The 21,743-nt window shown below is 41.2% G+C and overlaps 3 protein-coding genes across 6 annotated transcripts; 2 read left to right on the forward strand and 1 right to left on the reverse strand.

Annotated features, from left to right (window-relative positions):
- The first annotated feature begins 1,806 nt into the window (after positions 1 to 1,806).
- On the forward strand, positions 1,807 to 11,153 carry tbk1 (TANK-binding kinase 1). Its single transcript, XM_044022216.1, has 21 exons — positions 1,807 to 1,865; positions 3,383 to 3,489; positions 4,853 to 4,993; positions 5,085 to 5,214; positions 5,369 to 5,550; positions 5,655 to 5,815; positions 5,890 to 6,000; positions 6,102 to 6,281; positions 7,169 to 7,365; positions 7,464 to 7,522; positions 7,632 to 7,723; positions 7,801 to 7,902; positions 7,984 to 8,062; positions 8,738 to 8,859; positions 8,969 to 9,045; positions 9,142 to 9,181; positions 9,288 to 9,389; positions 9,475 to 9,571; positions 9,656 to 9,756; positions 9,860 to 9,931; positions 10,394 to 11,153. Exons 2-21 carry the CDS (start codon positions 3,403 to 3,405, stop codon positions 10,431 to 10,433), a joined length of 2,172 nt encoding a protein of 723 aa, XP_043878151.1. The 5' UTR covers positions 1,807 to 1,865; positions 3,383 to 3,402; the 3' UTR covers positions 10,434 to 11,153.
- Positions 11,154 to 12,969: 1,816 nt separating this feature from the next.
- On the forward strand, positions 12,970 to 18,054 carry gpr19 (G protein-coupled receptor 19). 3 transcript variants are annotated; one of them, XM_044020230.1, is made up of 2 exons: positions 12,970 to 13,045; positions 15,500 to 18,054. In XM_044020230.1, exon 2 carries the CDS (start codon positions 15,529 to 15,531, stop codon positions 16,789 to 16,791), a length of 1,263 nt encoding a protein of 420 aa, XP_043876165.1. In that variant the 5' UTR covers positions 12,970 to 13,045; positions 15,500 to 15,528; the 3' UTR covers positions 16,792 to 18,054. The 3 variants fall into 3 exon arrangements, with proteins under 3 accessions (XP_043876165.1, XP_043876163.1, XP_043876164.1); XM_044020228.1 differs by having other exon boundaries at positions 12,979 to 13,045; positions 14,882 to 18,054; XM_044020229.1 differs by lacking the exon at positions 12,970 to 13,045 and adding an exon at positions 14,419 to 15,160.
- A 1,241-nt stretch (positions 18,055 to 19,295) lies between these two features.
- On the reverse strand, positions 19,296 to 21,743 carry crebl2 (cAMP responsive element binding protein-like 2). Of its 2 annotated transcripts, none has more exons than XM_044020330.1 (3): positions 21,665 to 21,743; positions 20,351 to 20,548; positions 19,296 to 19,950 (listed from the first exon to the last, which is right to left on the reverse strand). In XM_044020330.1, the coding sequence occupies exons 1-3, from the start codon at positions 21,686 to 21,688 to the stop codon at positions 19,792 to 19,794; spliced, it is 381 nt and encodes a 126-aa protein (XP_043876265.1). In that variant the 5' UTR covers positions 21,689 to 21,743; the 3' UTR covers positions 19,296 to 19,791. The 2 variants fall into 2 exon arrangements, with proteins under 2 accessions (XP_043876265.1, XP_043876266.1); XM_044020331.1 differs by having other exon boundaries at positions 21,510 to 21,718.

The raw sequence follows: 21,743 nt of genomic DNA on the forward strand, positions 1-21,743 counted from the left end.
AGTTTGGATAGCAAAAAAAAAAAAAATTGCTTTCATTTTTTCCACAAGTTTTTCACGTTAGCAAAATGAAACCTGATTTTCATGTCTTTTGTCAGTGTATCACAAAATTTGACTAACCTTGGAATCAATAACATTTTTTTGATTTTTGTTTTTAACAATATATTTTTTTTAAATCTGAAAGGCTGAATTATAACAGAAATTTGAACTTTTATACCATATTTTGATAAATCAAAAGCTTTATTTAAAGAAATTGGTCAAATTTGAACTTTTAATGAAAAATTTTGATAAATCAAAAAAATTTAGGTACAGAATCTGAAATAAATTTGAGTCTTTTAATTTCGAAGGACTCAAATTAAAACATTGATATTGTTGCTGTCTCAATGTAAATCACGCTAAATTAAAACATTTTAAAGCATAATTTTATAAATTAAAAGTTGAATTTTGCTAATCTGAAAGATTTTGTTGGTTTGTGGGAAAACCGTTGAACTTCAAAAATCGTAATGCGTTGTTTCAGAACGCGAGTTGAAAAAAAAAGGTCAAAGAAAGTTGGTACGTTTCGGTTTTTTTTGTTTTATTTTTTAAAGAAAAGCACTTTGTCTCCAGGTTCAAACGGGAAACAAAAGTTTGTGTCGTTTTTGTTTTTAAATGTCCTTCATCGGTTTCTGTTCCCATGGTGCTTTGCGAGGACGTTGGCGGCGACAAATGGAACGATTCTCGAGTTTTCTATGATGACTGCTTCACCTGTAAACGCATGGACATGTTCATGTCATCCAGCTGCCTCATAAGCTGATGTAACTCATGATGCTGATTTTTATTTTTTTCCTTTTGTTAAATATAAAGTGAGTGAACTTTGACCTCTGTGTGTCTGTGTCCTGAATGATTGATTTTGGGAGGGGAAAAAAAATAGATAAGTGTTTTATCACCTGGTCAGTCTCCTGTTTCTGGCTTCTGCTGCCCCCTTGTGTATGAACAGTGTGACTGTTGTGAAATTAAATCTGACTTTCGGCACCTCACACACAAGCGGTCCCACATTAAGTTTGTATTTTAAAAAAAGATTGTGATAAAATTATATGAAACAAAGTATATCACATAAAATTAATTATAACATTTTTTTATGGAAAATTAAGGTAACAAAAAGAAAAAAATGGCATGAATACTGACTTTAATCTCAGAATTCTGGCTTTTTTCCCCTCAGAATTCAGATTTTTTTTCTAAGAAATCTGCTGTTTTTTTTTTATTTTTTACATTCTTTCAAAAAATCTTTTTACTTGTGGCCCTAATCCTCTTCCATAGACCCAAATTGTTCTTGTCAGAATACAAACTGATTTAAAGAATAGAATACATAATTAATGCATTTTTAGGTTTAAATTCATTAACCCATTCATTTGATATTAAAATCACATGCTATGCTAAATTAGCATGAGTACTATAAATATGATAAAAGATGATCGACGCCTGTTTCAGTGGCGATTGTCAATATTTTTGATCATTAACGAAATCGCTAAGTTTCGTTTTCAACCTGTTTCCTGTTTTTACCGTAATAACGGCTGAAAGCAGCTGAGCCCCTGTTCTCAGCTATCTGCGTTACAAGAAAAGAGTTGAATATTCGTAGAGACGTTAGGTGTTAATTGACGCAAAAAACACGGAAGAACAAAGAAAAAAGTTTGCTGAATTTAATTTGACGTTAATATTCATTAAAATCGTGCACATATAGTATTCATATGACGCTCTTCTTTGGCGCATTACGGTAACGCAGTGTCACAGTCAAATCCCGCCTCTTTTGATGACGTCTCGCGCCGATTGGTCCGCGTCTGTCACATGACGACAGAACAGCGGAAGTGGAGAGATCGGCCGCAGAGAGAAGGGTGAGGAATAAACAAAACTAAACAAGCGATGAATTCGCCTGTGATTTAAAAAAACAACCTTTAGCGATGTTTTTGTTCGCTGTCACGGTGCTGTGGGTTAGCGCGTGACCTGACGCCGCCGTTAACCCGGGACCGTTTGAGCCGTTAGCTTGTTAGCACGTCGTAGGTTGTTGTTTTTTTAATTGCCGTGTTTCATGTCCGTGACAGAGAATGAAAGTGAAGTGAAAACGTGCCACAGAGACAATCCGGGATTGACGACGGAGACGTTTTTCACGTGAAATACGTTAACGGCGAAGAAAACGGTGAAAAGACGGCGTTTAAACCTTTAACAGCGCCGTGTGTGTGCGCGCGCGTGTGCGAAATAAATAATGTGTTCATCAAATAAAAAAAATCATCTGTCGTAATCAGAGTAAAGCAGTGAACCGTGTCACTGCAACGTCACGGAAAATTAAAAAGCTTTGCGGCCTGAACCGGGAAATTCCCACTGGTGACGTCACGACCTAATGAGCAGAGCTAAACAGTCCAAATGGCATTTTAAAAAAACAAATAAACGTATTTTAATAAGAAAAAAAGACAAACGTTAAAAAAATGAAACATTAATTTTGAAAAATGTAAACACTTAATGAAAAAATATCAATACAAATAAGTGTGTCATTTACAAAACAAAGTTTTTATTTTTAGAAAACAAAACTGTTATAAGTGAGTGATAATAATTATATAATTATACATTTTATTTAAAAAATACAAATAAGTCAATCTAAACAATTTAGAATTTGAATCATTATTAATATTGTAGTAGTGTTTAGATGTAACAGGGTCAGTTATTACAGTATATTTCTTTTAAGGTACTGCAATTTATTGAACACCTGATATTTATTTTATTTGGCTTTTTATTTTATAATTACACAAAATGTATGTTTTAAGTTTTTATTTTTATATTTTACCCTGACACGGCAGGTTAAGTTGTCATGTGGAACCTTCATGATTTTCTGTTCCCCACGTTCACTTTTGGGGTGCCCACCCAGTATTTAAGGGTGTGTCTGCCCTCACCTCTCCCCTTCTGCTGTTGCATGTTGTGGGAGAGGTACGTGATGTGCGTTTGTGTGATTTCTTTATTGTTTAGCATTGTCATTATGCTAATATGGAGATTATCATGCTAAATTTGACAAGCTGTACATGTTTATTTTATAGAGGGCACGTTTGCTGTGTTTCACATGCTGATGGGAGTTTACTTTTACTTGCCTTGTGTCAGTAATAAACGGAGACTGCCTCCAAAAGATATCCAGCGTACGGCGAATTCTTCACAACGCAGACCGCAAAACTACAGCGGTTACATAGATAAATCATTCATTCATCTTCTACTGCTTTATCTTAATATTATCATCATTATAATGTTGTTGTGTTTCATTAAGTCTTTGAAAACATGTGATCTCTTTTACCTTTTATCCTTTAATGCCCGTTTGTATGGTTATTGTGAATTCTCATAATAAGCAACATCGTTTTGTTTTGTTTTTCAGGATCAGTCGCCGCCGTCACGATGCAGAGCACCACGAACTACCTGTGGCTCATCTCAGACCTGCTCGGTCAGGGAGCCACCGCTAACGTTTACCGCGGACGACACAAGGTACGATCAACTGGGTCACGTGACTTCACATTTGTTTACTTGTTCTGCCCATGTGCACAAAGTTACTGCTAATTTTAAGACACGTGTGGAATGACATGTCAAAATAATATAAAATGTTTGTTTTATTTTCTAACAATAACTACTACAACTACGATTTTAAATATGACAACTTGAAATCGTAATATAACATTATCTTTATTTAAAATCCTTGAACCTTCAATGACTTGTTTTGACGGGAAGTCGTCTCCGTTTGCATATGCGGAGAAGAAATCGTGTTTCCAGTACGACTTGGGTAGTGACAAGAATCACTTGCAAAGAAAATAATTTTTTTTATAGCAGTTAGCTTTTGTACTGCAGCACTACTGCAGTACCTCTGATAAAATAAAACCCTCTGGATTTGTTTTGCCTGAATCCACCCTGGGGCTTCCCCCCCTCAGATCTGAAAAGTGTCAGGTTTTCTTTCACACGATCTCGGCTCAAGTTTCGGCCAGTCTCCGTTTGTTGTTTCCTCACAAGATTTAAAGTGTGAGGTTGAAAGTTGAAGTGAGCTGCGGGGGAATTTCCCACAAACCCCTGCAGAGTCCCAGGATTCGTTTGAACCTTGATTCTCAGATCAGAGTCTGTAGGATTTAAAGCTCTTAGTCAGTGATTTACTTCCTTCTAATCACTGTCAGACACTTTGATAAGCTACAGTGTTTACTCACTGACTCAAGTCTCTTAAGTCTCAGCAGGAACTTTCCCACTCTATCCCGTCAGAGGATAGATAATTTGGTAATTCAAAAGTAATTAATCCTGCCCCCCTCAACCTAATGTGGTTATGAGGTGATGTGAGGAGAAAGGAGAGTAATATTAACAGCAGCAATCGACTGCTAGTTACCAAAGTTAGCCAAAAGGGAGTTCTACGTTTTCCAAAAGCAAACTAAAGATAGTCAAAACATAGGTGAAAATGAACCAAAAGATAGTAAAAAAGTTAGCAAAAATATACCTAGATGATGCAAAAAACCATAGCTAAACCATAACTGAAAATTAGCTAAAAGGTTGATTAAAGTTAGCAAAAACATATCATAAAGATAGTCATAACATAGCTAAAGGTTACCCAAAATGTAGTTATAAGTCAGCAAAATCATTCATAACACGGGTAAAAGTTGGTCAAAAATAGCTAAAAGTTTATTATAAGCTCCTTTTAAAAGTTAGCAGTTGAGCGTAAGTAAAATAATAAATAGCTAGTTAACTGAAGGTAGCTAAAAGATGGCTTGAAATGAACCCAAATTGTAGATTAAAGTTAGCAATAACATAGCTAAACGTTAAAAGAAATGACAACACTGGCAGCAGCTGTGACAAACATCATCTTTGTGTCTCGTAGAAAACCGGGGACCTTTACGCCGTCAAAGTCTTCAACAACCTGAGCTTCCTGCGTCCACTCGATGTCCAAATGAGAGAGTTTGAGGTTCTGAAGAAGCTGAACCATAAAAACATTGTGAAACTCTTCGCTGTGGAGGAAGAGGTCAGCGCTGCAGCCGCATCCACATTCTCACACACACACACAGACTTTTTGAGTGTGAGTGTCTCTAATGTTGTTGACCCCGTGTCCTCAGTCCAACACCCGTCACAAGGTCCTGGTGATGGAGTACTGTCCCTGCGGGAGTCTCTACACCGTCTTAGAAGAGTCGACCAATGCCTACGGACTCCCAGAGGACGAGTTCCTCATCGTCCTGCACGACGTAGGTAAGTGGCCTCGCTGTGGACACTCGGGGACGTTGGATGTCTCACACAAACTGCTGACTCACCACAAACCATGAAAGCAAACAGTATGGAGACACTTTGTTTTTCAGTATTTGTTTTTGCGCTGCTTTGTGATTGGCTGCTGTGGCTCCTGCAGTTGCAGGTATGAACCACCTGAGGGAGTATGGCATCGTCCACCGGGACATAAAACCGGGGAACATCATGAGGGTCATCGGTGAGGACGGACGCTCCGTCTACAAACTGACCGACTTCGGTGCTGCCAGAGAGCTGGAGGACGATGAGCAGTTTGTGTCTCTGTACGGGACAGAAGAGTACCTGGTGAGACACTACACACAAACTCACACACACACACTCGTGTCCTTAAAGTCGAGATACAATGAGATGGACACAGGAGACGCTTTAATCACATGTGTCTTCCTCAGCACCCCGACATGTACGAGCGCGCCGTGCTGAGGAAAGACCACCAGAAGAAGTACGGCGCCACAGTCGACCTGTGGAGCATCGGCGTCACGTTCTACCACGCCGCCACCGGCAGCCTCCCCTTCAGACCGTTTGAGGGACCGCGCCGGAACAAGGAAGTCATGTAAGAGCGTGAACCAGAACCTGATCCTGGTCCTGGTCTGACATCACTCTGAAAGCGGTGTTTGTTTGTTTCAGGTACAAAATTATCACAGAAAAACCGTCGGGGACAATCTCCGGTCATCAGAAATGTGAGAACGGTAAAATCGAGTGGAGCACGGAAATGCCGGTGTCCTGCAGTCTGTCCAAGTGAGAGCATGTTTGTGTCTCTGTCTGTGGTCTTGTAACCCGTCTTCCTTTTTCTACACATTCATCGTCACCTCTGACCCCATCCCTCCTCTGTCCTCCAGGGGCCTCCAGAGCCTCCTGACCCCCGTCCTCGCCAACATCCTGGAGGCGGATCAGGAGAAGTGCTGGGGCTTCGACCAGTTCTTCGCCGAGACGAACGACATCCTTCACCGTACGGTGGTTTACGTGTTCAGCCTGCAGCAGGCGACGCTGCACCACGTCTACATCCACGAGTACAACACGTAAGAGACACGAGCACAGAGAGGGGACAGAGGACACACGTCTGTCTGTCTCCAGAGTCAAGCTTGAGATTTCAGCAGGATAACTAAAGGCTAAAGTCTATAATACGTTAAGACATGAGCACTTGGAAGATTAGTACTCAAGACATTTCTTGAACACGGACAAGATTTGGCACCATGGTTTTACCAAACATCTGCAGAAGAAGGGGTTGTAGCCCCCACGGACATTCATGCTGACATGGTTGTCCAGCTTTATCATCGGTGCAACAGCAGGCCGGTGGATTTAAGAGGGGCAGGGAGATCCTTGAAGTAGACTCCCCGAAGAATCCCCAAGGTCCTGCCACACCTTGTGATCTTCTCTACTCCTTCACAGGAGGTGTTTGCAAGGTGTGGCAGGACAGTTCTTCTTGGTTGTTCTCTGTGTTGAAGGTTTCCGCTCGGTGGTTGACCACAACGTTTGACCCCTGATCAAAAGCACACCAGGCTTGTCGTGACGCAGGAAAACTTGGATAGTTTTGAAGCAGATCCAAACAGTTTTCTTTGTTGAACATTTTCCTAACCCTGGACGAGCGTTCAGTCCAAAACAACGGTGGAAATGTCTTGCTGTTGAGAACCTTTTGGACTCAGGATGAGAGCTTCGGTGCCAAGGGGCATCCAAGTTTAGAGCCCGCAGGGAAGACTGAGTTGAACAGGGTGTAGCGAGTAAAGTTAAGCAAAGAGATGGAGCAAAGGTCAAGTTTGACCAACAGGAGACAGAAAGTTCAAACCTGTCACTGTCTCACACCAAAGTCCAGAGTGTCGGGTGTCAGATGTGTGATTGTGTGTCTTGGGTGTTTGAAGACTTTTCCCGATGAAACAAACTAGCCGTCGTTCTCCTCTAATGTCCACAGGGCGGCGCTGTTCCAGGAGCTGTTGTCCCGCAGGACGAGTATCCCGCTACACAACCAGGAGCTGCTCTACGAGGGACGCCGCCTCGTCCTCGACCCCAACCGCCAGGCCAAGACCTTCCCCAAGACGTCCAGAGACAATCCCATCATGCTCATCAGCCGCGAGTCCGTCGCCACGGTCGGACTCATCTTTGAAGATCGTACGTCCACGCGGTTGTTCGCTGATTCTTAAATGAACTTGCGTTCAAACGTGTTTCACAGTTCTCCAGTAAACTCCAGTAATCTTGTGTGTTCACAGCGAGTCCACCTAAAGTCCAGCCTCGCTACGACCTGGACTTAGACGCCAGCTACGCAAAGGTTTGTGCGTTTATCGACGCAGTAGTGTGACTAAGTTTCGGTGACAGTGCCGCTCTCTGATTGGCTGACGCCTCCCGTAATCCCGCCCCCTTTCCCTGTTGCCGTTCAGACTTTCGCCGGCGACGTCGGACACCTGTGGAAAACGTCGGAGTCTCTGCTGGTTTACCAGGAGCTCGTGAGGAAAGGAGTCCGAGGTTTAATGTGAGTTCACGTCAGACCCAGGTGATCCGAGCGTGGCTGACCACTGACCTCTGACCTCACGGTTGTTGTCTGTACAGTGAGCTGATGAAGGAGGACTACAGCGAGATCCAGCACAAGAAGACCGAGGTTTTCCATCTGTGTAACTACTGTACTCAGATCCTGGAGAAGACCGAGCCGCTGTGAGTGAAGGCTTCACACACACACACACACGCGTGTACACACACACACACACACACAGAGTAAGTGTAACTGTGTTGCAGGTTCGAGGTGCTGATGCAGGCTAACATGCTGACCAGTGAGTACGATGAGATCTCAGACACGCACAAGAAAGTGGTCAGAGTAAGTTTGTTTGTAAGTGTTTGTGTTGTTGTGTGTTTGTACGTCACAGTAAAACAGCGTTGTATCGTCAGCGTATACACTTTAGGTCATAGTGATAGTGTTGTATCATCAGCATATATACACACACAGTATCTATATATACAGTATATACTTCATAGTAAAACAGTTCCATCGTGAGCATATATGTGTGAATATGTCCCTATATATTGTGTATGTGTGTGTATATACATATACAGTGTGTATATGTATATACACATACACATTATATACATATATAATGTGTATGTGTATATATAGATACTGTGTGTCTATACATATATAGATACTGTGTATATACTGTATACACATACACATTATATATATGTATATAATGTGTGTATATATAGATACTGTGTGTGTATATACATATATAGATAATGTGTATATATACACATACACATTATATATGTATATAATATATAGATACTGTGTGTGTGTGTGTGTGTGTATATATATACGTGATAATGAAACAGTGTTGTATCTTCAGAGACAAACATGAATCTTAAACTTTATTTTACAGTCTGATGTATTCATGTTGGTTTTTTATGCACAAATTCATCTGTAACGTGTGTCTAATGGTTGTGTGTGTAGTTGCCATGGTAACTGTTAACGTATATTCCACACACACACGCACAGATCTCCAGTTCTCTGGATCCCGTCGAACAAACGACACAAGACATAAAAAGCAAGTTTCTGCCCGGAGGTCTGCTGACGGACGTCTGGACGCAGCAAGTGGGGACGCACCCTAAAGACAGGAAGTAAGAGTGTGTGTGTGTGTGTGATCTAATCTGATTATAATCTGATTACTGCCAGTGCATGGTAACATCTGCTGCTAACTAACTGTGGGACATGATCTCGCCGTTGCAGTGTGGAGAAAATCAAAGTGCTGCTGGACGCCATCACGGCCATTTATCAGCAGTTCAAGAAGGACAAGGCAGAGAGACGTGAGTCTCTTATAACTATATAATGTGTGTGTATATATATATGTATATGTATAACATTTGTACATCAGTAATAAAGTAACATGAGTTTGTGTTCAGGTTTGCCGTACAACGAGGAGCAGATCCATAAGTTTGATAAGTGAGTGATATATTTTTTGTGATCGTATCAGAACAAGTCTGTTCTGTTTCTGTGCTTTTATTGTGAAATCCTGACTGTGTGTGTGTGTGTGTGTGTGTGTGCGCAGACAGAAGTTGGTCCTTCACGCAAGCAAAGCTCGCTCTCTGTTCACGGAAGAATGCGCCATGAAGTATCGTCTGTTTATTTCCAAGAGTGAAGAGTGGATGAGGTAACGACTTCATCGCAACCTCGTGACCTCCTCTGTTGCTTAGCGACGACAACGTCAACTATGACGTCTGTTTGTTTGTTTCCAGGAAAGTTCATCACGTGAGGAAGCAGCTGGTCGGACTGACCGGTCAGCTGATCAGCGTCGAGAAGGAGGTCACCATGGTGATGGAGCGAGGCATCAAGGTAAACGCGACGATGATGTCATCACTCGTCGTGTCATGTGATCAAACACAAACAAACCTGCTGTTGTTGTTGTTGATGATGTAGCTCCAGGAGCAGCTGCCTCAGAAAGTGCTCCCTCTAGTGTCCAGTGGGATGAAGCCTCAGGCGTACCTGAGTCAGAACACACTGGTGGAGATGACGCTGGGGTGAGAGTTTGATTCCCTCTCCTTCATCATCATAATCATCATCGCAATGGAAACAGACGATGACGATGTTCGTTTGTTTGTTTCTGTGTCGTTCGTTCCGAAGGATGAAGAAGCTGAAGGAGGAGATGGAGGGCGTGGTCAAAGAGCTCGCCGAGAACAACCACTTCTTAGAGAGGTCAGACGTACACGCCTAACGTTAGCCTAGCTTAGCCTAGCCTGGCCGAGCATACAACAAATCTGATTTACATGAAGGATGACAAAGGCGCGTTCCATTTGTGGTCGGAACTCAGAGTTTCTGAGTTGAACTCTTGTTTGTTGTCGATTGTTTCACGGTAAATTTGTCGTATACGCAGAACAGTTTCTTTTTTTTATCGTATGCAGTATTATTATTATTATTATTATTATTATTATTATTATTATTAATAAAAATCAGATGGAAAATCCCTCCAAAACTGCAGTTACTCTGTGCCGCCACTAGTGTGGTTTAGGCCTTAGCATTATCTGGGTGAACAACTTTAATATTTTCGTGTTTTTGTTTTTTCTCCATAGGATAAAAAGTAAAAGTTAGTGTTGCCGTCTGCATCGTCCTCCACGTCCTCAGGGTATTAATCTGTCCGTGTCTCTGTCTCTTCTTCAGATTCGGGACGCTGACGTTGGACGGAGGCCTGCGAGGCTGAAAACGTCGCGTCTTAAAAACGGGGGAAAAAAACTTGTGTAAATAAACATGGAGACGATTGTTTTCGTCTCGACGTCTGCGACAAACTGTGGACGTTGCTCTCTGACGCTAACGCTCGTCCACCAGGGAAAGAGTCGCGAGCTCATCGGAGAGACGCCGACGTCGTCCCCGAGCGTCTCCGAGGACGGACGTCCAGCAGCTTCACCAGTCACGTCTCCGTCAGTCTCACACTGTTCCCACAGTTCACTGTAAATCATTATTCAAACGTAGGAAACCTGAAACCAACTCTTATTTTCATAATCGCTTGTTAGAAAAATGTCCAAAAGATTTAGATTTAATGATTTATTTGTTATTTGGCGCAAAGAAACCAGGAAAAGAAAAAAATGCTTTAATTTTAAGTCTCAAATCGATTCATCTCTGTACAATAATTACAGTAAATAAATTACTGTAATTAAATGGTTGTTTATTTCACAGGAAACTGTTTAATTCAATAAGATATAATGTTCTAAACTGAGCAGTGATTTTGTAAAATACGACGATCTTTAAACGACAGAGTTGTTAAACAGAAGAAATTTGAATGTTTCAATTCGGTTTTAGTTTCTTTTATTTATTCTTCTTCCAAACGTCTGATCCATCATCATCATCATAATAATTATTGTCACATGTCGTTTCTTTGAAACACGTTTTACTCGACAAACATGTAAATAAACAAACACCTGAATGTGTTGTTTTTTTATCTCTTTTTTTAATCAAAATAATGTGTTTTTTCTGCTACGTTACTAAAGTTTAGCATCAGCTCGGAGTCAAAACTAAAAAGGAGGAAATAAAAATCAGCATCCATCGGCACGCCCATTTTGAAAAATTATAAATGCTGACATGGACATTTTTGGAGATTTTGTGAGAATAAAATCATTGAGATGTTTTTCTTTTGTCGAAAATGAGCATCTGAAATCCTGCGCTAGCTTAGAGTCGACGCGGGAACAACCGACAAAATGTGCTATTTTTCATCTCCGAAAAATCGCCAAGAAGAAAAACACCAATCGGTCGAACAATAAATTTAACAACTAACCTAAAATAATGAAATAGTGGAGTCAAGGTGGGCGGGTCAAACCAAGTGGAAACATTTGTTGGGAAAAGGGCAAATTTTATGTTAGAATATTTCTTCTGTGCTCAAACAGCTGAAAATATTTGGCGGGGTTTTTCCGCTGCAGATCCGGGAAAAAAATCTGCATCGATGACTAAAAGAATTCATATTGGACGACCTTGGCCTTGACCTTGAAAAATTTGGAGGGAAAATTATGCCTTTTTTCCCCAAATATTAAATTTTTTAAAGTTTTAAAAAGTCACACAAAAATGTTTCTATATGATTGTAAAAGTGCTTAAATTCTAAGCAGAAACGCTGTGTCATGCTCGTCTTTATACCATGATGCGGAGGTTTGGAGTCACGAGGTCACATGACAACATTTTAAAAAGAAAATCCACGACTTCCTGTTGATCCCGTGACTGAAACGTACAACAGAGAGAGTGAGAAATGTGGACTCAATCATGACTCAGCGATTATTCATAATTCACTTGTTTTTAACACGCGTTCTCTTTAAATCCACGTTCATATTTTTTACACATAAAAACAAAACAAGCGTGACATCTTTCACCTTTTTCTACTTCATCATCTCACTCTCTCTCTCGCTTACCCATCAGCACTGTCACCGGTTGCCCATAGCAACTGGCCTGTTGGTTTCCTCTGCGCCCGGCTGTTGCCATGGCAACATGCTGCGACAGCAGCCCCCATCAGCATCGCAGTAATTGCAGACGGGCAATGACGACGACGACATTGTCTGCTTTAAACGAAAGAGAGCGACGACGTGAATCTGATCGATTATTGATGACATCATCGATTGGTCCAGATTAATGTCATCATTATAATAATAGTGATAGATATTTATTAGAAAAGTGAGTGACAAAAAAGTTTTTTTTTCTGCTGACTGATTATTCTCTTTAAAAAAACAAACCACTCAAAAATAGTTTCCGTCTAATTTCACTTTGGTTCTATGCTAACGCGACGCATAGTCGAGCGTGTCAATCCTACCGAACTACCGAACGTGGATTGTCCACCGTACAAACTTTTTTTTTGTTTTCCTCGCAGCTGTTTTTGCAATTTCCATGGTAGCGTTTTTTTCCCCCCTCACCGCTGTTTTAATGCTAGCGTGTTTTCCTTGATTAAGTTTTTTATTCAGTTTTTAACTTTTATTCTTATTTAATCCACTTTGACGGGGTCAGAACGTTGTAAAAACGCTGAAACGCTAAACGTAGCCTAATGTCCGAGTGCGCCTGCGAGACACAAAGATCCACAGATACTCAACGCGGACGTGAAAGTGGGCGTGACTAAATCTGTCCATGAGAAATCTGGAAAAGCTGTTTTTGGACGTGAAGCTGAACTATCCCTTTAAGGTGGTGAGGGGGGCCTGGTCCTCACAGCAGCTTTTCCCGCCCCTGCTCTCTCTCTCTCTCACACACACACACACACACACACACACCTCCTCCTCTGAATCACGGAAAAACACCATCATCATCATCATCATCATGCAGCGTCTGCTTCTGCTCCGCTCTCCTCCGGTGAGTTCACCGACAACAACCGACTGTAACCGACAAAACACCGTCGAACCGTCGGACAGCAGAGCTGTCGTTTGTTTGTTCGTGCTTTTATTTTGACGGGTTATTTGTTTGTTTGTTTGTTTGTTTCGATCTTCATCTTCTTCTTCTTCATCAGGAGCAAACATGTCGGACTCAGGCCGGAGACCTGACGCTGTCCTCCTGCTTCTTATGTTATTGACATATTGATTGATTTATTGATTGATTGGTGATCGATTGATGACGTGTGTGCGCGTGTGTGTGTGTGTGAAGAAGCTGTGATGACGCACGCGGCGCGAGATCAACCTGTTTTTATGTCTTTGTATCGTTTTCATTATTGTTGATTAATTTGGATGAAACGAAGCTGCTTCTTCATCATCATCATCATCATCATCGTCATGATGTTGTTAGTGTTTGTGGAGGAAAGGTACATTTACCCGGTTACCATAGCAACACGGCGCTAATGTTGATGCTGATCAGGAAAGAGATCGATAATGATTCCAATCACAGCTCAAACAGCTGATCATTTTTATTTGTGTTGATATTTAAGGACTTATAATAAATAATGTTTTATTATTTGTGGATTTATTTTAAAGTGTGTAATTTGCGGGGGAAAAAAAATCGTTTTGTTTTCGTAGATTTCGTAGATGTAGCCCTATGATGACGATGTGTTCCCGGTTTGTAGTTGGAAGATGGAATTTCCAAGTTGCTAGTCGGACATATCAACTGGAATGTTCCCCTCAGGTGGGATTTACAACTCGGAAAGTCGGAACAACCTCACAAACCCCCGACATGGGATTACAAAATGGCTGCCACTCGCAATAATTGCAATTCTGTCGTACGTATAATAGTGTTGTTCTTTTTTTTTTCAATTGTGTTCGTAAAATACTTCACAGTACGTTGTAAACAGCTGCGATTGCTAACAATAGCTAGCTAGCGAGATACTTTGCGTCCTCCGTCTTTTTTCGGAACGTCGTCATCTCAGAGGCGACGTCACTCCCAGTTCCGACTTCTGTTTTGTTCATGGAACGCACCATGATTGTTGTTGGTTTTTTTTAACGTTCTTTGTTAAAACCTTGATTTACGGAAGACGCCATCTTGTGTTGCCTTGTTTCTATGGTAACCCTGAACAGACAAAACACCCAGACGCACACAAACATGGGTACACTTACAGGAATAATGTTAGAAAACTTTAAAAACACGTGTTAGTATGGAAAACTGGAAAAACTGCTGAATACTGACGAGCTAAACCTTTGAGTATCACCAGCTAAGCGTAGCAGAGACATGGTTCATTAAATAAATAAATTAATTAATTAATTAATTAAATAAAGAAAAAAGAAAAAAACACCAGAGGCTCAAACATGAAATAAAAGAATTGAAATAAAATAAGAGGTTGAATTTTTCAGACAGAAATTGCCTTTGCTTTCCTTAGTTTCAGAATTATACTTCAAGAACCACTTTCAATTTCATCATGTTACAGTGAACAGAGTGTGTGTGTGTGTGTGTGTGTGTGTGTGCGCCTCTGTTGCTAAGAGGAAAATAAATCAGAGTAAACACAGAGGAGATGATAAACAGAACTTCTCCTCATGGGCTTCTTCAGCTGGTTTTAATGGACGTCCTCAGAGGACAGTGCCTCCCTGTGGACACTTAACTGGATTAATGAAATTACACAGGCTGCTGCTCATGTTTCACTGGTGATATGTTTATTTACAAGGTCGTTCCAGTTGTTGTCTTAATGTGGAACTGTGTTGCCGTGCACTTGAAGTTAACCTGCCCAATATCAATGACTGGCAATCATTCATTCATTCATTCATTTTCTAGTGTCTCCGTGTGAGGGTTGTGTGGGGAACTGGAGCCAATCCCATCTGACATAGGGCCCAGAAAGGTGGGCTCACCGGTCCACCGCAGGACTAACCCAGAGACAAACAACCATTCACACCTACCGTCAATTTTTTGTGGCCAATTAACCTCTTTATGTTTTTGGACTGTGGGAGGAACCTGGAGAACCCAGAGAGAACCCACACCACACAGGGAGAACCTGCAAACTCCATATAGAAAGGCCCTTGTTTGGACGAGGACATGAACCTGGGCCTTTTTGCTGTAAGGCAACAATTTCAGCCACTTGTCTACCGTCCAATGATGACCAACCAAAAATCTTACATCACCAACCATGATACATTAACCAACCAACTTACTCATCAACAGACCCCCCGCTTCTCAACCTTCATACCAGTTTATCTATAAACCAATCAAGAAACCTACCAATCTGCCAACCTTCAACAAACTCATCCAACAAACTTATCCAACAAACCTCATGACCATTTGACTGACCAGCTGAACAACCTACCAATCCCTCCATCCTTGTTCACCAGAAAATGATCAAGGATCTGAGTCTGGTTCAGGTTTGTATTAACGGTGAATCTGCTTCTGTCTCCACAGCGCCTCCTCTCTGGTGCAGCCTCATAGCGATGGTTTATGCGCAGTCGTCCCTCGGCGTCAATCCCTCCCTTTACTCTCCGTCTCTCGCTTATCAGATGTCATTTAACTACTCGGAGAGGGAAAACTCAACTGTCCTGGCAACCTTACCCACAACCCCCCTGTGCAGCCTTGAGGACTCCTCTGGCCAGGCCAATCGGACCTACGTCTCTTACGAACTGACTTCAGGTGAGGTTGCGATCCTAGGACTGGTGTTTGGGGTTCTCTGGTTGATATCCATCCTGGGAAATGCTCTCGTCTGCCTGGTCATCCACCGCAGCCGACGGACTCAGTCCACAACCAACTACTTTGTGGTGTCTATGGCCTGCGCAGACTTGCTTATGAGCCTGGGCTGCGCACCATTCATCCTCCTGCAGGTGGCATCAGGACGATGGCCACTAAGTGCCGCCGCGTGCAAAGCTGTGCGCTACCTACAGCACCTGTGCCCGGGCGTGCAGGTGTACGTCCTGCTCTCCATCTCTGTGGACCGCTTCTACACTATCGTCTACCCGCTCAGCTTCAAGGTGTCCAGGGAGAAAGCGAAAAAGATGATTCTGGCCTCGTGGCTCTTAGACGCCACCTTTATCTCGCCCTGCTTCTTCTTCTATGGATCGTCATTCAACAATCACTGTGACTTTTTCCTTCCGGATGCCTGGGGCAGTATAGGCTACGCAGCCGTTCACCTGCTGGGCGGTTTTCTGGTTCCGGTAGCACTGATTGTCTCCCTCTACCAGCGGGTGATCCGCTACATCTGGAGAATCAGTGCCGATGGCCACACAGTGCGCCGGACAATGAACATTGTCCCACGGACTAAAGTCAAGACCATCAAGATGTTCCTGATGCTGAATTTGGTTTTCTTCCTGACCTGGACACCCTTCTATGTTGCGCAGCTGTGGCACCCACAGGAGTCTGATGGACCGGGCAGGCAGGGGCTGCTGTTCTTCACTGCGATCACCTGTATCTCCTTCAGCTCCACAGCGTCCAAACCGACACTGTACTCTGTCTACAACGCAAACTTCAGGAGGGGCATGCGGGAGACCTTCTGCATGTCGTCGATGAAATGTTACCGCAGCAACGCGTATACCATCACAGCGAGCTCTCGCATGGCCAAAAAGAACTATATCGGCGTGGTGGACATCCCTGTGCAAGCAAAAACTGTCGCCAAGGATGCAGTTTACGACACATTTGACCGAGATGCGAAGGACAAGAAGGTAGCGTGGCTAACAAACGCCAACCCGCCTAACACCTTTGTGTAAACCACCTTGGAGAATTTGAAACTGTGAAATGAACTAATGAAACTTTATTTAGTCACAAAACTTTAGCGTTGACAGGTCAGCTAACTGGAGGCTAACTATGTATTTGAACGCAACGAAACGTAAGTGTTCCATCGATATAAAGGGCTTTTTTTTTTATGTCACACCTCATTGTGGCCATATTGGAAGTTCTCAAAAACAACAATCTGATTTTCTACTGAAGATTTTAATCATTATTCATTTCCGTGACGTGTTTCGATGGATTGTTTTGTCATAAACATTTTGTGTTTTGATAACATTAGCTTGTTCAGAATCAGAATCAGAATACTTTATTAATCCCCGGGGGGAAATTGTTTAAATTGTTAGCTAGCTAACAACAGTCTGTGGCCATCTGTCAGTGACAGGTTGTATCTGAGTTGCTGCAGTTTCGTTACATGTTTCGTTACATTAAGAGAAGCCCTTAAGGTTTACTTTAATCAGGGGAGGGGGCGGGGACACAACGTTTCAAATGTATCTGTTTCCAGTTCTATGAACAAATATGAAAGTGAACTGAATCATAAGAACAATCTGGTTTTCATTTTCAAATTTCAGTTTGGAGGAAACTCAAAAATTCTGGAATGATTTTGAAATTACTCGGGTAAATACGGTGCCTTTAAGTGTGACTCGTGAACTTTTACGATATGTGAAGAAAAATATTGTATTGTTTTTTCTTTTTCATTTGCTGTCACCCAGAAAGGGGCGTGGTCATTCTGACAGGCTGGTGACCTTTGATACATGGCTGCTCTCATTTATGGGGAAAATGTTAGCATAATGTAAGGAATGAACACAGTGGGGGTAAAAAGTCTATTTGGAAACATTTCAAAGCCAAATTAAACAATTACAAATTATATACAACTAAAATGTATAAAATCCAAATGACATGAGGATGATGTTTCCATCAAAAGGCACTAATATTTATGGTTCAAATGGTAAATTCTCATTTTCAGTATTTCCAGGTAAAGTTCAAGGCAACAATGAATAAATAAATAAATAAATAATATATCAGATTTCAAACAGAGCTAATGAATCAAGTAGTTTATGACAAGAAATTCATTAACAACTATATTAATAATGGATTAAATGTATTTTTAGGTTTCAGCTGCTCAGTGTGAAAACGTGTTGATTTGACAATAAAAAATGTGATCGTATTTTGACCGTTTATTTATATTTGAATACTGAACTATGTCACTTTGTTTAATGGACACAATTATATTGTCGATATCTTTTCACGTGTGTCATTCTGTGAATTTATTCTTTCTTTTTATCAGAAATCAGTTTTTAGCTAACTACTACTATTATTGTTTGACTAACGTTATACTACTGCTGGCTATCTTCTATCTATTTTTGGTATTTTGGCTAGCTTCTAGCATTGCTATTTGCTTACTTTGGGCTAACAGATCAATTTTTGCTATATTTTGGGTAACATCGCTTTTATGGGACATTGAATATTAGGCTAATTTCTACCCTGTTTCACTATCTTTTTGCTAACCTATAGCTTTCTTCTAGAAATAATTATTCATGGCAGGTTGTACACTAAGAAGAGTAATGCTGCCCTCCACAGTTTAAAGCTCTCAAACTTTTTGTGAATTCTAAATTCTTGCATTGTTATTTGCTAACTCTCTGCTAACAGATGATTTTTTTTTTTTGCTATCTCCGGGGTAACTTCTAGCTTTCTTAGACATATTTTGACAATTTCTGTCATTGTTATTTGCTAATGTTGACTGGTTTTTACTGTCTATATTTTGGCTAACTTATTTTGCTATCTCTTGATTAACCTCTAGCTTTCTTGAAATAATAATTTATGGCAGGTTGTACACTGAGAAGAGTAATGCTGCCCTCCACAGTTTGAAGCTCTCAAACTTGTTTTTGCCAACTTTTGACAAACAACTACCTGTTTGCCATCGTTTGGCTAAATTCTAGCATTGTTATTTGCTAAATCTTGGCTAATGGATGCATTCTTGCTACCTTCTGGTTGACTTCTAACTTTTTCGGACATATTTTAGAACATTTCTGGCAGTTATTTGCTAACTTGAGCCTATATTTTGGCCAAGTTCTAATAATGATTTATGGCAGGTTGTACATTGAGAGGCATTTTCTAGCTATTTTTCTGCGCAACATTTCACTATTATTTAGCTAACGTTTACCTTTGAGAGACTTTTACTTCAGCTCTTTTTAACCAAACGATAAAAAACTGATCACACAGTGATGTAATAATCATGACTTCAGTGATGTCGTGTGTGAAATGAGCGAGTGAGTCTCTTTCTCAAACACTTTTATTTTCTCTGGGAAAACAAAAGAAGAAGGTGCAAAAGTGAAGAAAAGTGCACAAACGTCATCTGTTGGTCCTAAATTAAACAGTAACAGTAAATAATCACGTGACAGACGTAAATATATAAACAAAGAGCAGGTTTTTGTTTTTTTTTTAAATCACTGACTATAACGGAGAAGCAAAAGCTGAAACACTGAAAAAAAAATACAATCAGAGTCATATCTGGACTCTGCTGCTCTGACCTTTGACCTTCACAGTGTCAGTCAAACACTTCACACACACACACACACACACACTTGTTTCCTCCTTAGACATTCATTGGTCATGTGACTTACCAAACAAGTCTCGCTTGAATTTTTCAAATTGTGACTCGTTTGCGTCTGAAAATTCTTTAGTGATTAATTTAAATCATTCTGTGACAGTAAAAACAGTGACTCATCAGATTCTTTCACTAAACTCAGTGACCGTCAATAATTGACCTAATTCTGATGTTTTACAGAACTTTTCTTCCCCCGTAAGTTCTTGGAACTTTAGATTCTCGAGACTAACAGAGATATTTTCTGTTGTCGGGACGTACGACAGTGTCGTGTGTGCGTGTGTGGGGATGATTGACGCTCCTCGTCTTTAACGTCCGTCACAAGCGAGGCGCTCTCTCTCTCTCTCTCTCTCTGGCGCGGCGACGCTCTGCAGTCGCTCTAACTCTGACCATTGGTGCTGGCGTTGTTGTTGTTCTTGTTGTTCTTGGACACCTTGATGCCGCCGCCCTGAGGCGGTTTTTGCTCGTCTCCTGTCAGAAGAGCTTTGATTTCCGACGGGATCTTCCCCTGATCCATGGCGGAACACCACTGTTTATACTGTCAACAAACAGAGGTAACAATACAGTGTACAAGTGTTGCATAAATAAAGATTGAAAACATGCTGCTTCTCAAAGGTAAGTTGATTATTATCAATACCTATGATCAGTTCTATTTTTTGCTTGCACTTTCACTATATTAACCATCACCAGTGTAAAAATTTAAATATTATTGTCAAAGGTCACCATTTGTAAAACCAAGTGTAAAACTACCACTGGGTGTCTTAGGAGCTGTTCACCTGCAGGTTTAGACTCCACCCACACCTCAGGTCAGATGACCTTTAGTGAAATGTTTGTTTGCAACGAAACTGAGGACTTCTTCTCTCCTACATGTATCCGATCCTGCTTCAGTGACTGTGATTTTGAAGTTTTAAATGGTTTGTGAATAAAAGTGAGCGTACCATCTCCAGCTCCTCCCGCAGAGCACAGATGGCTCGCTCCTTACTGGACACCAGCTCCTCCAGGTACTGGTACCTCAGCTTCTTCCGGGCGCGACACTCTCGGGCGCTCTGGCGGCTCCGCTCTAGCTTGGCCTTCAGGTCGATCTTGGCGGGTTTGCGGCCGCGTTTGCCCGGTTTCTTCACTTTACCGCCCACCATCTGACAACACAGCACACGTATGTTAACATGTCCTTTAATCAAGACACGAGTAGAAAACACAACAATGCAAGACGACACTGAGGCTTGCTCTTATATGTATGTGAATTAGGGCTGCAACTAACAATCATTTTCATAATCGAATAATCTGTTGATTTTTTTCTCAATTAATCGAGTAATCGTTTGGTCCATAAAATGTCAGAAAATGATGAAAAATATTGATCAGTGTTTGTCAAACCTGGAAATGATGATGTCCTCAAATGTTTTGTTTTTGTCCACAAACCAAAATGATTGTTTTAATTATTTCATAGTTATACGGAGCAAAGAAACCAGACAATATTCACATTTAAGAAGCCTGATCACTCAAACTGAATAATTGACAATAAAAATAGTTGACTATTCATTTAGTAATCGAGCAATTGTTTCAGCCCTAGTTTTAATGTCACAGAGTGCAGCTTTAAGACCATAAAGAGACACAACATTACTACAACACAACTATAAAAATACACAAAGCAACTATAAATACACGAACAACGCCCGAAAAAGAACCATAAATAGATGAACTACAACTATAAACAGACGCAACAGCAAAGAGACGCAAAACAACTACAAATCTATACTACTAGCAACATAACCATGTTATAACTAATGTTGTCATATAGAACATTCAGGGAATATTTTAAATACTCAAAACCTAAATTAGAGTCTTTGAATGAGTGGGATTCACGACTTTTATTGAGGCTGAAACGCTGCAACGTTAGCTGCAGTTAGCTTCTATCTAACGTACGTATGCAATCGCAGCTAGCCTCACGAGCTAGCTAGTCACCGACCGAGACAGTTGACTATTACTACCACTATAACCAGGTTATAAACGTTACCACCAGCCACCCGATCACGGACTAGTCTGCGAGCAGTCGCTAGTTTTAAGCTGGTAAACTGGGGTTAGCCACCGTTAGCTTCTCACCTTGTTATCATCCATGATGGTCAGAGGAGCTAACGGGCTGGCAGCTAGCTGACGTTAGCTCCAGACGGCTAACGCTCACGCAGAGAAAACGACGTAAATTAGAGCTAAACAACAAACAATCAGAAGGAATAACCCAGGTTATTGATCCGTCTCACTTTGTTTACATCGTGTTTCCTCATGACGTAACGCGCTTATGTCAGTGCTGTGGTTTTTTTTTTTGTTTTGGTTTTTTTT

The sequence above is a fragment of the Solea senegalensis genome, linkage group LG3 (genome assembly GCF_019176455.1).
Source record: "Solea senegalensis isolate Sse05_10M linkage group LG3, IFAPA_SoseM_1, whole genome shotgun sequence".
Classification (NCBI taxonomy): domain Eukaryota; kingdom Metazoa; phylum Chordata; class Actinopteri; order Pleuronectiformes; family Soleidae; genus Solea; species Solea senegalensis.

Excerpts from the sequence above, each read along its gene's own strand:
- tbk1 (XM_044022216.1), top strand. The coding sequence starts at position 3,403 with ATGCAGAGCACCACGAACTACCTGTGGCTCATCTCAGACCTGCTCGGT. Across the intron at positions 3,490-4,852 it reads TTTACCGCGGACGACACAAG|AAAACCGGGGACCTTTACGC; the intron begins GTACGATCAACT and ends TGTGTCTCGTAG. Across the intron at positions 8,860-8,968 it reads ACGCACCCTAAAGACAGGAA|TGTGGAGAAAATCAAAGTGC; the intron begins GTAAGAGTGTGT and ends TCGCCGTTGCAG.
- gpr19 (XM_044020228.1), top strand. The coding sequence starts at position 15,436 with ATGATCAAGGATCTGAGTCTGGTTCAGGTTTGTATTAACGGTGAATCT.
- crebl2 (XM_044020330.1), bottom strand. The coding sequence starts at position 21,688 with ATGAGGAAACACGATGTAAACAAA. Across the intron at positions 20,549-21,664 it reads GGAAACACGATGTAAACAAA|ATGGTGGGCGGTAAAGTGAA; the intron begins GTGAGACGGATC and ends CTGTGTTGTCAG. Across the intron at positions 19,951-20,350 it reads TGCGGGAGGAGCTGGAGATG|TATAAACAGTGGTGTTCCGC; the intron begins GTACGCTCACTT and ends GTTTGTTGACAG.